General features: G+C 51.0%; 1 protein-coding gene across 2 annotated transcripts in view; it reads left to right on the top strand.

The window, feature by feature from the left end:
* Positions 1-10,233, top strand: part of ITPKB (inositol-trisphosphate 3-kinase B) — a 65,625-nt gene extending 55,392 nt beyond the window's left edge. For both annotated transcript variants that reach the window (XM_064709507.1, XM_064709508.1), the window contains 3 exons: positions 3,868-3,969; positions 5,356-5,427; positions 7,937-10,233. In XM_064709507.1, coding sequence (XP_064565577.1) covers positions 3,868-3,969; positions 5,356-5,427; positions 7,937-8,152 — 390 coding nt within the window. In that variant the 3' untranslated portion in view covers positions 8,153-10,233. The remainder of the gene's footprint in view (positions 1-3,867; positions 3,970-5,355; positions 5,428-7,936) is intronic.
* Positions 10,234-12,997: the final 2,764 nt, after the last annotated feature.

Genomic DNA, 12,997 nt, shown 5'->3' with positions numbered 1-12,997 from the left:
TTAATCCAAAGCCCAGCTTGAACGTGTGCCCATTTGTGGTTGGAGCTGTGAGCTCAGCCACAGCCAGTCAGGAGGGTGTGTTTACCAGCCTGTCCAGGAAGATTCAGCAGCTGAGCCCTGTGAAATGGGACAAGCACACACAGCTGGGATGCTTCTGTGTCCCCAGCAGGTGAGCCAGCCCAGGAGATTTTCCCCAGGGAGGTGAGAAGGTGTCTGGGGTGGCACTTGAACAGTTAATACACAGAGTATTAGTGATGCTGCTTGCATGAGCACTAGCAATGGCCTATGCCTTTTGCTAGCCAGCCAGTGTGAATTAAAGGTAACATCACACTTGAGCCAAGGGTTTCATTCATTGCATGCCTGGGCATGGTGCTGGCTCTGTCAAGCTGTGTTTGCAGTAATTCAGGCTTGGGTAGCTGCTGAGGGCCCAGGACCCAGCTCAGAGCAGCCACTTGCTCTTAGTGAAACAGTGGCTCATATCTGCAGGTGTCTTGATTGGAGGAGTTTCTGTCTCTTGATCACAGATTATTTTTCTCCTCTCCACGTTGGGAAAAATTCTCTCAGAGTGCCTGTCTGGGGCTCTGTAGCCAAACCTCCTGCCTGAAGATAGTGGAGTCAAAATGATAGAATTAAAACAAATTAAGCAGTCCCCAATAAAGCCCTCACAACAGATTTTTTAGGCTTCCTTGGTAGCATTTCCACTTGGGACTGAAGCTCCCCTGCACTGCTTCTTACCCTGCTTTCTTGGTGTAATCAGAAATATTTATTTATAGTCCAGCATGATATATCCTTGGCCTCCTGTAGTGCTTCCCAGTCTGGGCATGTTTAGGGGGCAGGCTATATATGAAGCACTTGAAATTAAAAAATAAAACAAACCCCAAACAAATCATATCCCCAGGGAGGCCAAAAAACCATAAAGGAGTTATGAGATTTGTACCTCTGTTTAGCTGACCATAAACGAGTTGCTGCCTGATCTGAGTGGTGGATTTTTTTTCAAAGAGGTGAAGCAGCTCTTTAATTGAAAAATGTTGAGAAGTTCTGGCCTCCAGCAGTATTCCTGCTGCTGCTAGGGAGCTGACTAATTTGATCAAGGCTCTAATTACTGTAATTCTCCTTAAATCCCTCAGCTTCTGGGTTATTTTCCCCTAAGCTAAAGCATTAGCAGTTTATGCTGTTTCACAGCTGGCTTTTTTTTTTTTTTTCCAACTGGGCTGGTCATGCTCTGCTGTATCCCTGTTGTTCTCCCTATTTCTGGGAGTGAGTTTGTGTGTTAGGGAAGGTGCCATTGGTGTCTTCCCTTGTTTTATTTCTTGCTGTGGATGCTTCCCTGGGGAGAGCAGTGGTGAATCTGCTCATGGATGGGGGCTGCCAGAGGAGAGCTCTGAGAAGTGCAAGGGAAGGACAGGATTTGACCCTGGACGTGTGGGAAGGGCTCATAGGAAGGAGAGGAGCAGTGGAAACTTTTTGGATAGCACAGTCAGGTAAGGCAAACAGGCAGCTCAGGGCTGGGCATGAGGATAGCAACCCTTTCCTGACTGAGCTCTCCCTTTCCCAGGTGGCCTTGAAGATCTAGTTCTTCCTCTTTAAAATGGAAATTTTCCTTTGCAAAAGGAGATAATGACATTCATCTGACTTTCTGGAATAGCTTGAACCTGTTGGAAACAGTAGCTATTAATAAAATTTCCATGCTGAAAGTAACACAAGTGATCCCTGGTGGCCCCGTTGAAAGAAGTGACACTGCTGAGCTGCTGCCCTGCTCTGAGCCTTACTCACCACTGCCTGCAGCAAGGCCACGGTGGGATGGCATTGCTGGGTCCCTGAACCAGGCAGGAAAGCCTCCCCCTAAGTGTGCCAAGCCATGCAAGGCCAGAGGCAGAGATGTGGCTGAGCCCTGCCCCAGTGACGCCGGCTGAGCTGGAATCGCTGCTGGGGTAGAGGTTGTGATAGCCCTTATCAGCCCCCCTCACATTGCTCCTGTGTGTAAGGCAGCCCCCTGGGGGCTCAGACACCTGGGAATGTCATGGCACCTGTCAGCCTGGTGGCAGCAACCCCTGGCTGGGCAAGGAAACTGCAGGAGGTGGGAGCAGCACTAGGGATAGGCGACTTGGCCTTCCTGAAGCTGAGGCTGCCTTATCGGAAAGGCCATCTGTGATTTGTGTTTATTTTTAGGAGCACTTACAAGTCCATCTCCTTTCTTGGATGCTTGGTGGAAAGTTGTGCTCTTTACACGTGGAATTAGTGCTGTGGCCCTTCTCCAGGTTGATATTGATCATCCCCCTGGGAGAGGGTGGGTTCATTTCTGAGCTGCCATGTTGGGGCTCACAGGAGGGACATGCAGCAGCAAAGTGCCCTTGCCCTGTCCATCACACACCAGAGCATCCTCAGCAAGGTCACAGCTGAGAGCACGGATCCCAGCTCTGCAGCACGGAGTCTCCAGTGAAAAGGTTGTCCCTGACCCCTGCCAATCCACACTCTGCCAGCCCTGAGCATTGCTTTTGGACCCTGTGGCAGTACAATGGTCAGGCTGAGTCCAGGGTGATTTGAAGCTGGGTGCAGTCAGTGCAATTGGTACAAACAAAGTTTTTTCCTGGAGTTTTTCTTTTGTGTGTTGCTTTTGTTACCACTTGTGTTAATGCTTACACCAAACACAAGCTGGAAGCTGAAGTGTGCTGTGTGATTCATCCCAAACTGCACTTCAGGTGCTGGTTTGGTGGCAGGCTTGCCTTGGGCACTTGATCTTCCCCCAGGCCACCTCTCCAGGGGGATGCACATTGCCCTGTGCTGGGGCACTTCCCTGCATGGCTCTGAAACCTCCAGAGCAAGTGATTTCATTGTGCCCTCTTCCTTCCCCAACCTCTGCTCTGCTCCTTCATCTTCCCCAGCCCACAGGATGTCTTTTGGCCCCTGTCCCTTTGCTGTATTGTGTGCAAACGAGCTGTGTGGGGCAGTGGGATGGAGCTGTGAGCACAAGCAAGCGTGGTTTAAAATAGCCCCTGTATCCAGGAAGTGAGATCTGCCTGCCTGTCCCAGGGCCCCTCTGGACAATGAAATCAGTTGATGTAAAAATCAGAGCACAGGAAGGACCAGGGAAATGGGGAGAGACCTACAGAGCTGCCCAGAGGTTCAGATAGGAGCCTCTGAGTGTTGTCCCTGCAATGGGCAAGCCATGCCATGGCAGGCCAAGGATGGATGTGCCTTGGGAAAAGGCAGAGGAGAGCACAAGGCTGCTCACTGCATCTCAGTGCCAGGCTGCTGCCTTGAAGGGTTTGTGATCCCTGGATTGTCAAAGGACCAGTGAGGCCAGGTGGCCATGGGCTTGCTCCTTGCTGCAATGGTCCATGGAGGATTTCTCACAGAGCAGTTTTGTTCCTGCTCCTGAGATGTTTTTCCCATCCATGCTCAGTTTTGTCCCATTGTGATCAGGCTCTGCTGTCCTCCCCAAGCCAGGGGGACAGTCCAGGGCTGGTGTCAGTGCCATTCTCAGCCACAGTAGCTGTGGGAAGCCATTTGGGCTCTGAAACACCAGAAACAGATGTTTCTGAGCCCAAATGTCTCCAGAGGTGTCTCCAGCCTCTGTTAGCAGCAAGCACCTGGTCTGTGAGGAGAGTTTGTCCACATTGCCAGTGACCTTGGCAAGTATTTGATGATGGGGAGTTCTGTTTGCATTAGAGATCAATGCACTGGGGCTGTGGGATAACTTGGGATGTGCAAGCCTGCCTCTGCTCAGCCCTGCTCCACAGACAGATCCTTCAGCTGCCAGAAACGCTGGTCACATCCTGCTTGGCAACATGCATGGCTGCAGGAACACTGCTCCTGCCCCAACTCCCTCCCTCCCCATCCAACTCAGCCCTGTCCCTTCTTTTCAAGAAAGAGGATGGCACTGTGAACCGGGACTTCAAGAAGACACGGACAAAGGAACAAGTCATGGAGGCCTTCAGCGAGTTCACCAGAGGAAACAGGAATGTTCTGGTGAGTGGGGGGTGTTGGGGGCACTGCCTGGAGAGGGCATTTCCATGGAGCCTGGCCTCAGCTCATCAGGTCCCTGGCCTGCAGGGCTGAAGTCTGAGCAACGTCTCATAAAAAGCATGAGAAGTGTTGAAGAGAAACACTGTCCTTGTGCAGAGTGAGGGGGAAGCAGTGGAGAGCTGGGAGGGGACTTGGCTGTAGCAGCACTGCTTGACCAGAGTCTGAGCCTGCTGAGGATCTCCAGGATTGGCTCCCAAACCCCACTGAGGAGTCACAGCCATGCTCTGTCCCTCACCCCTGGGCTGGTGGTCACCCCAGCCCTCTCTGTACCCCAGTGTGAGTGCTGGGGGCTCCCATCCTGCATGGGGGGTGCCTGTGCCCTTCTCATAGCAGGCTGATCCCGTGCCAGGCACACTTCACATGGGCAAGCCACAGGCAGTGTTTTCCAAGCTTCCCTAAATTGCCAGGAGAATAAGAGATCTGACTGTAAACAATTTACACCAACTGTGTCAAATAACCTATTTGACAAAGCACTCCCATTTTAAGCTGTGCTGTATAAAGTCTCCAAGTGCAATGCTCCAGCTGGAGAGGCCCTTGGCACTCTCTCCTTCAAACTGGCATGCTTGCTTTCACAAGAGTTACCCAGGGATTTTCCTGGATCTACAGGTGAAGTTGCCTGGCTGCATTTTAACCCCAGAGAACTTGGAGCACACATCGTGCCATGGCTCTGGATGGGGCTCCGTTTTTATGTGGCCAGTGCATTTTTATACAGCAATCCCACCTCTCCCCTTGCAGGTGTTTTACTGTGCTCTGTGTGTGTTCCTGTGCTTGATTCTTCTATATAAACCCCAAAATCAGTAGAGCCCCCTGAGAATGTTTAGTGCCTTCCAGCAATTTGCAGGGATGCTCAAACAGGCTTGTGGTTCTTGACCTGTGTGCTGGCCATGGTGAAAGCCCTTCTGCCCACGGGACCAGCTTTGCAAAAGTGCTGATAACAGAGTTGCAGAAGGGTCTCATGGTGTGTGACTGCCTGAGTGCTAAAAAGGCAGTTGAAGTGAAGAGTTGATCTATGAAGGGAGTGCAGGGGAGAGGAAGAAGTAGCAGCTGCTGAGCTAGGTGTTCCCACCATGGAGGCAGCAAGGGCACTCTGCAGAAAGCACCAGTTCAGCAAAATCAAATGCTTTCACTAAGTCGTGAAAGCCACAGGAGCTCAGGGTGATGTAGAAACCAAAAGGAAAAGTGGATCATAAAAAACTCTCCAGAGGGAAAGGTCTGTGGGAGGATGCTGGGCACAGGGGTGACTTTCCTGTCTGCCCCAATGCAGTGGGTTTTATGCAGGTTCCTGAAACACTAATGCCTTGGATTTGGGGTAATTTTTTGTAATTCCAGAACAGTTACCTGAACCGGTTGAAGGGTATCCGTGCTACCCTGGAGACATCCCCGTTCTTCAAGTGCCATGAGGTAATTCTGCTGTTTATATAGATCTGCCTAGAGAGGCAAACTGTGTAATCCCAGCTTGTCCAAGGAGAGAAGTCAAAGTCAGGGGCTGGTTTATTCTTATATCTGTATTTTCATATGTGTATGCAATACTTACGTGCAAATATAGATGATAGCATACAATGTTTGTACATCTGACGTGGGCTCAAATCCACTGAAAGCCAATGTTCAAACAGATTAAAAGTGATCTAGGAGGAACTCAGGCTGTTTATGACAGGGAAAATTCCCTAGTGTAAAAGCACAGGGGGTTTCTCAGGAGAAATGTCTATTTGAATGCATGTCAGGTATCATTTGGCTGACAGTTGCTCCACATGATCAAACAAGGCTTCAACACAGCCAAAAATTGCAGATACCCCCAAAATGCCTTTTCTGAGCTGGTTGGAGCACCACAGTACAAACTCTACCTTTCAAAGGAATTTCATACAGAAATGAGTGTCCACAATACCAACATTTTCTATAGTGAAGATTCAGTGCTAATGGGAAGACAAGGAGGGAACGCTGTCTCTTTTTGCCATTTCAGGAACTGAAACGCTCCACAATTTAATGCAATAATTTTGCTGTTACATTTACTTAACAAAACACGAGAGTGCGTGTCCTTGTCATGTGTGGTGTAGGAATAAAGAGCCTCGTAGGAATTTTTGAGTCCAAGAGCCCACTGTCCCTCATCCAGAGGCACCTCAGCCCCAGCCAGACACGGAGAGTCCTGCCAGGAGCCAAAGGCAGATGGGGCTGTGCCTCCTGGTGGCAGTGCCTGGAAGGGAAATGTCAAAACTGAGGGTTTCAAGGCAGTTCAGCACAGGAAACAAAATTCTCCCTGAAACCGAGTGCCAGGGTTTCATTTGAAAACACAGAAACAAAGCAGCCTTTCAAAGAGGGTTTGAAAGGAGTTTCCACTCCTTAAAAATTAAAAAGCAGCAGCTTTGACTTTCCATCCCACTTAGAGATGAAGCACAGCAGAAGGTCTGCCAAGCTCTGTGTCCCTCCATGGGGCCCTTGCTGAGCAGGGCTCCTCCAAGGAGCTGCAGGGGAATTGGGCAGTCCAGGACACACAAATGAGGAATGTCAGCAAAAGGCTTTTCCTTAAATTTAGAATGCTCTGTCCTGGCCAAGACAGAGGTTAGCAGGAGGAGAGCTAAAGATAAGCATTTCTGGGAAATAATACGCATCTCTGGACCTTGGACGCTTTCCCAACTCACTGGAGGAAAAAATCTCCTGAAAAATGTAAATTTATAACAGCTTTTGCAAACACTACATGCATCCTGTTCAAAACCCTTGTCTAAAGGCAAACCTCAGGCTAAGCCCTGCTGATAGCAGGGATGTGGGAGTCCCCAGTAACATTTAGTGCTGCTGGTCTGGAGGGCTGACACCAGCTGGATTCTCTTCCATGTACCTCCACATCATAAGGGGCACTCGTGGCTCTCAGTGCTCTGCATCACCTCTGCTACAGCCCTTGCACTCTGGTCACCAAGGTCCCTATTTGTGACACAGGGAAAAATGAGTGTAATTCATCAATTCACTCAAATCAGAATTTGGAAGGCAGTTTTCATTTGGAACAGCTCTGAAATGCACCCATTGGCTCTTTTCTGTAGAAGCCCCTGCTGAAATCTTCTGCCTGGAAGGAGAGATTAAGCAGAAGAGCATGGTGGTGACTGGCTTGATACTGATACACATTTCCTAAGCACAGGGAAGCCACAGCAGAGCTGCTGAGCATCTCTCTTCTTTGTGTGTGGTGACCATTGGGCTTGTGGGGTCTCATCCCACTGCAACAGGCCTTGAGACTTTTGCTGTCAGAGCCCAAATGCCCCTCTTGGCTTCCCTGGTCTTGCCCAGGCCACTGCTTGCTGCAGGATTTCCCCCAAGGCTGTTCAGGATGGATAGGAAGAAGCCCTTCAAAGCAGATGCAGCCGAGTGAACTCAGAGGAAAGGAAATCCATGCAGCTCTATACTTTGCATCCCCAGAGTGCTGTGAGTGCCAGGAAAATATTCTAGGGACAGTGTGGGTGTAATACAATGGTGTTTGAAGCAGGAGACAGCAGGTTGCAAGTTACTTGTACTTGTAGTGTCCCCATCCCTGCAATGGTGTTCTGCAGGATTGGTGAGTGCAGAGAGCACAGGCTGATCACAAAAAATCAGCCTTAAAACCCCATCTGAAGGTTGAGACAGTTCATCTCATTCTTTCCTAAGGGAACTTAGCTCATTTTCCAAAGTGACATCTTTATCTTTCATGCCCATGTTTTCCTGATCCTCTCCTTCTGCCAAGACCTGGGATTTGTATGAGTAAATCAGCTTGTCCAAATGCCCCATTTGCATGTGCAAACACAGCCAGTGGCACACAGAGCTTGCTTCTCCTCATGCAAAATTGCAGCAGCATCTCTTGGAAATGCAGCCTGACTGAGACAAGGTGTCTTAAAGCCCCAAAGAGGGCTGAAAATGAGCAACAGGAGCACCACTAATTGGTCTCACCTCTCCACAGGTAATTGGGAGCTCTCTCCTCTTCATTCACGACAAGCAGGAGCAAGCCAAAGTCTGGATGATTGACTTTGGGAAAACCACCCCACTGCCAGAGGGACAAGTTCTCCAGCACAACGTGCCCTGGGTGGAAGGGAACAGAGAGGATGGCTACCTCTGGGGGCTGGACAACCTCATTCAGATCCTGACAGAGTTGTCCCAGAGCGAAGATTTGCATTAAAGCCGCGCATCCGACTCTGCCACTACCCCAGCCTGCCCCCGACTGACTCTTCTGAACTGCACTACAAGACACTTTCCAGCCCTCGCCCTCCCCGTTTGAAAGCTATACTCTCCCTATTTAATGTGTTTTTGTTGTGGTTTTTTTAGGTTGTCTTGGTTGTTTCCCCCCCCTCCATGTAAATAGAGAGCTAACCTGCCAGAACAAAAGCTGAAACTTTGGCTTTGCAGAGTCAGTGGGAGCAGGTGGCCCGGGGCAAGGGCATGCTTCGCCTGTTGTGCTTTTGTCTCTTGCTCAGCCTGATGTTAAGAGGGCTGGCGGAGGAAGGAGCCTCTTCCTGCACCAGGATCATCCTGAAAACACTCAGTGACCGTGCCCAGGACCCTCTGGCAGTCAGAGAGTGTGAGCGAGGTGTGGAGATGGTGAAGGACACTGTAGTGGGAGCCCTTTGGTTGTCTCTGCCAGCACCTTTCAGCCCAGGGAGCTGGCTGTGCCACGTCCTTCAGAGAGCTGCTAGAAGGGCACATTTGGGGTTTAATTTGTGCTCAAGACATCTTGTAGAGGTTGCTGTTGTTTTTGAGTGGCATTGAAGGGCTTCCCTCCTGCTGCAGAGCCATGTAGTCAGGCACAGGTATTTGCCATGGCCAGGTGCTTCTCACCCACATTCCCCATGCTGGGTGCCCTGGTGAGCAAAACTTTGGGCTCCTCTCTAGAGCCTCAGCTCCCCCGCTAGGAACTGCTAGGAACTGCTTCCAGCCTACCTTAGCTGGGGTCTCCAATCCTCCCTAGCTGGGAAAAATAGCTCCTAAAGGACTACTATGAGACCTAAAGTAGCCATCCAGGTCGATCAGTCTTTTTTGTCAGCAGCTGAGCACATGTGTAGTGCCACCAATGCTCACACCTAGCCCAGGGCATGTCCATAATTTCCATCTGCATCAGGTGTAGGCTCACAGCAGCAAGGCAGCACCCAGCTTAGACACCTTTGGCAAAGCAAACTGGGGTCAGACATCCCTGTGCCTCCCCCCTTTTTCCACAGAGCTGCCTCCTGGGGCTGTGTGAGGGCCCCTGTGCTCCTGCTTCTGTGAAAACACCCAGTTCCCTGTTTAGGGTGGAGGCTATTTTTTAACTTCCTGGAACATTTGAAGCTAGCAGTGGCAGGGCTGCTGCGCCAAAGGTCATCCCTGGAGAGGCTGGAGGGGAGGGGAGGCTGCAGCAGCCCCTGCCTCGAGGAACCTGCAGCACAGGGGGTGGTGCAGGAGCTTGGCAGCCATGCATCCCTCACCTGCTCCATCATCCATCCCCAAACCCACTGTCCAGAGCCCCTCTGCCATATTTGATGGGTCCAGCACCCAAGGGGGAGACCTCCCTTGCAGCAATAAGGAGGAGTTGGCCACCAAGGTATCTGCAGCCAAGCCTCTTCCCCAGGGACTGAAGTTTCCTAAGGTTTTTTCTCAGTTCATAGCTCACCAGACAGGTGTCTTGTGCTTATCAGATGCCATTGTAAATGGTTGCACTGTTTTAGCTCCTTGCCAGGCTTTCTAGGCTAGCCCATGTGGAAGTGCCTTATAGACTTTGCCTCTGTTCCATTAGTGTCATGGAAAAGGTTTGGTTGTTTTTTTTTTTTTAAGTTATATTTATTTTCATCCCATTTTAATTGCACAAAACACTAAAATTTAATGCATGGAATATTTTTTTTTAACTGTGTTTTTTTTTTAGTTTTTAAGCCATGCCTTTTCCAGCTTTGGAGAAAGGCTGTGAACAGATATGCTATGTAGCTATGTACCACTTACTGCTGTACTTTAGCTTTGAGCTGCTCTTATATATGTATGTTATTTTTTAAGCCTGTTTATAAACCAGATCCCTCGCTTTGTGGCTTCAGAAGAAGCAGATTGTTGCTCTCAGATGTCTTATGCTTTCCTGGAGGCTGGAATGGTTGCTGTGAGGGATTTTCCCTGCTCCCACCACACCTCTTGGTCATTGGGTAATACAGAAAAAAAAAAATTCCAAACCAGTCTGGAACACCAACGCACAGTGCCTGTAAAAAAGTCCTGTAACATTGCAAATAAAGGCATATGGGAAGCATTCTCCTGGTGTGCAGTCAGTGTCTGCCCTGTGCAGCTTGTGGCAGCCTTGGAACAGCCTTTCATGTCCATGGCTGGGGGGGAATCAGGCTCCAGCAGTGCTGCATAAAAGCAAGAGTAGGGAAGGACCCTGTGCTGGGGACAGATCCTGACAAACAGGAACTGGCTCTGCAGGGAGCAGGGCAGGAGCAGAGCAGAACTGGGGCTGTGGGAGGCCCAGGCTCAGTGGGAGCTGCGTCCCAGAGAGGCCTGAATTCCTCCATCTCCCTTCTGCAGGCTGAAGGCAGCTCAGTTTTTTGGAATGTGTTTGGCTCCCACTGAGCGGTTTCTGAGTGCCACCCTGTGATTCCTGCTCTGGAGAATCCCAAAGCACCCAGGAGAATCAGAGCTGCTTGGCACAGCCAAACACTCCCTCAGCTCCTCTCCCTCTCAGCTGCACTGTGGGCAGGGACAGAGGGTTTGGACCACAAAAAACCCCAGGTTGTTTCTGCAGGGAAGGAGGAATCAGGCTGTAGTGCCTGAAGGCAGCACAATTCCCTCCTGGGCTGGTTGTGCAAGCACAGGAGAGCAGGAGCTGTTCTGGCACAGATGAAACTAAAGCCAGATTTAGTGCCCAGACCCTCAGGAGCAGCCCAGCCTGGGGCTCACCACGGATCCTCTAAAAGAAACTGCAGGAGAAACGCTGCAGTGTAGAATGTGGAGACTGGAAACCTCTTGGTCTGAGGCAGGGCTGGCAGGACACTGATGTGAGGCTGCTGCTGTGCACCAGTGGTCCCTCCTGGGCTGTGGGAAAGCAAACACGTTTTCTGTCTGCCTGCTGAGCTCACTCCAGCAGAACTGACAGCCCCTGATTGACTTGCACGTCCAGTTTTTGGGATCTCTCTGGTCTGTGACTCCTCCTCCTAGCTCCATAACTTACCCAGCCGCACCCTGAAATGCAGAAACAGAGAGTGATGAGCCCTGTGCTGTGAAAACTTCTCTTGAGAGTTGAGGAAACACCATGACATTGTTGTGGAGAGTGTGCAGAAAAATTCACAATGCCAGAGGCTTATGTCCAGAAAGGAGGCAGAGGGGTCCTTTAACTTTATTTGAGTTAAGGGAATGGCCATGGGGCATTTCCCCTGGGGTCTATCAAACTGTTGGAGGATGCAGCCTCCTTTTTATCCTAATTTCCTGGTCATAACACCCTCTTCCTTTCCCAATTGGTTTAGGTACTTGGAAGGTACAGACTTTCCAATAGGCCTACAGCATGTCCCCCTCTAATATGCACATCCCTCCTTTTATATATATATATATATATATAACAAAGCAATATTCATAATTCTGTTCAGTCTTTGTTCTTCTCTAAGTTCAGGAATTTGACACGGCCTTGGCTGAGCAGCACTCTGTGTCAATTGGTAACATTTTCTAGTTTCTCCCATTCCTTCCCTATCTCCCTGGCCCTACCTACAAGCAGATTTACACGGTCTGTAAAGACACTTTCATCCTATTCCTTTCAAGAGGAGAAGGGAGTAAGTGAGGAGAAGAAACCCCTTGTGGCTGAGTGCTGGCATCTGCTGATCCTAGGGTTTATCAGAGGGTTGAGATGGCACATGGCACAGCAAGAGCCTGGCTTGGCCTTCCTGCCTGGCTTTTCTGTGCCCCCAAAGCAAAGCCCACAGCTCCTTGCCACCTTATGCATCAATAACCTAAGTGATTCATAAACCCAATATAGAGAAGAGGGGCCGAGATTTACTTTATTGCAACAAAGAAAGCTTTACAGCTTGCTGAGGTTTCTACCATTCCAGAACAGAGCCTGGCAGCACCTTCAGCAGTGCCAGGGGCTGTAAGGCAGGGAGGGGCAGCTCCTTCAGCCTTGTCTGACAGGGCAGTACTTGACAGAATGAGCCTCCCATAAATCAGGGGGTGCTGGGGCATTGCAGCCTGTGAAAATGCAGGACTGGTGTGATGGTTGACGGGGATCAAACAGTGTGCTCAGCCTTGTTCCCACCACAAGCTGCTCGGGTTTTGGGGGTCTCAGGAGGGATTTTACCCTGCCATGGGGTAAAATCCTTCAGCCCCCAGCCTGAAGCCTGGCAACAGTCTCAGGGCCCCCTGTGTTCTGCCCGATGTGGCTGGGGGGAAGCAGCAGTGAGGAGTGGAACATCTCCTGCCTGTGTGCTGCTGCGGGGGATGCATGGCTGGGGCAGCATGGGGACACCACGGCAGCGGTGACAGCGTGGCCAAGCAGCACCTGAGTGTGGAGGGTGCTGATCAGCCTGGGGATGCTTTTCCCGTCAGCTTCACACAATGAAGGTGTGCCTGGCACCTCCACAGTCCTGCTGTCTTGGAGATGTTTTGGGGGCCATGCTGCCGGGGCACCCTCCAGCCTTCAGTGGGTTTCGGTCTCAGCCGCACAAGGGCTGTGCCCCCCTTTCTGCCGTCCCTTAAAAACCAGACCCGACATCCCCGTCCCGTGTGGGGTGGACACGGGCTCCCGGTGCCGGTGTTTCCCCGCGGGCCGGGAGGCGGCGCTGTGCCCCCGGCGGCGGGCAGGCCTCGCCTCACGGCGGGCAGGGCCCCGCGCCTCACGGGGTGTTCCCCCAAAGCGCCGCTGCTTTGAGGCTTTTTCTCCACCCCCCGGCACTTTTGGGGCTTGGGTTTCCCACTACGAGCTGCGGAGGTGGTTAAATTAATAAACGCTGCCCTTTCTAGCCGCGGCTCCATCCTGGAGCCAGCCTGAGCAGGGCAGGGGGGTGAAGGGTTCGTGTTGCCCGCATCTCCTTTG

The sequence above is a fragment of the Zonotrichia leucophrys genome, chromosome 3, assembly GCF_028769735.1.
Source record: "Zonotrichia leucophrys gambelii isolate GWCS_2022_RI chromosome 3, RI_Zleu_2.0, whole genome shotgun sequence".
NCBI classification, from domain to species: domain Eukaryota; kingdom Metazoa; phylum Chordata; class Aves; order Passeriformes; family Passerellidae; genus Zonotrichia; species Zonotrichia leucophrys.
This window is presented reverse-complemented; position numbering and strand designations above follow the sequence as displayed.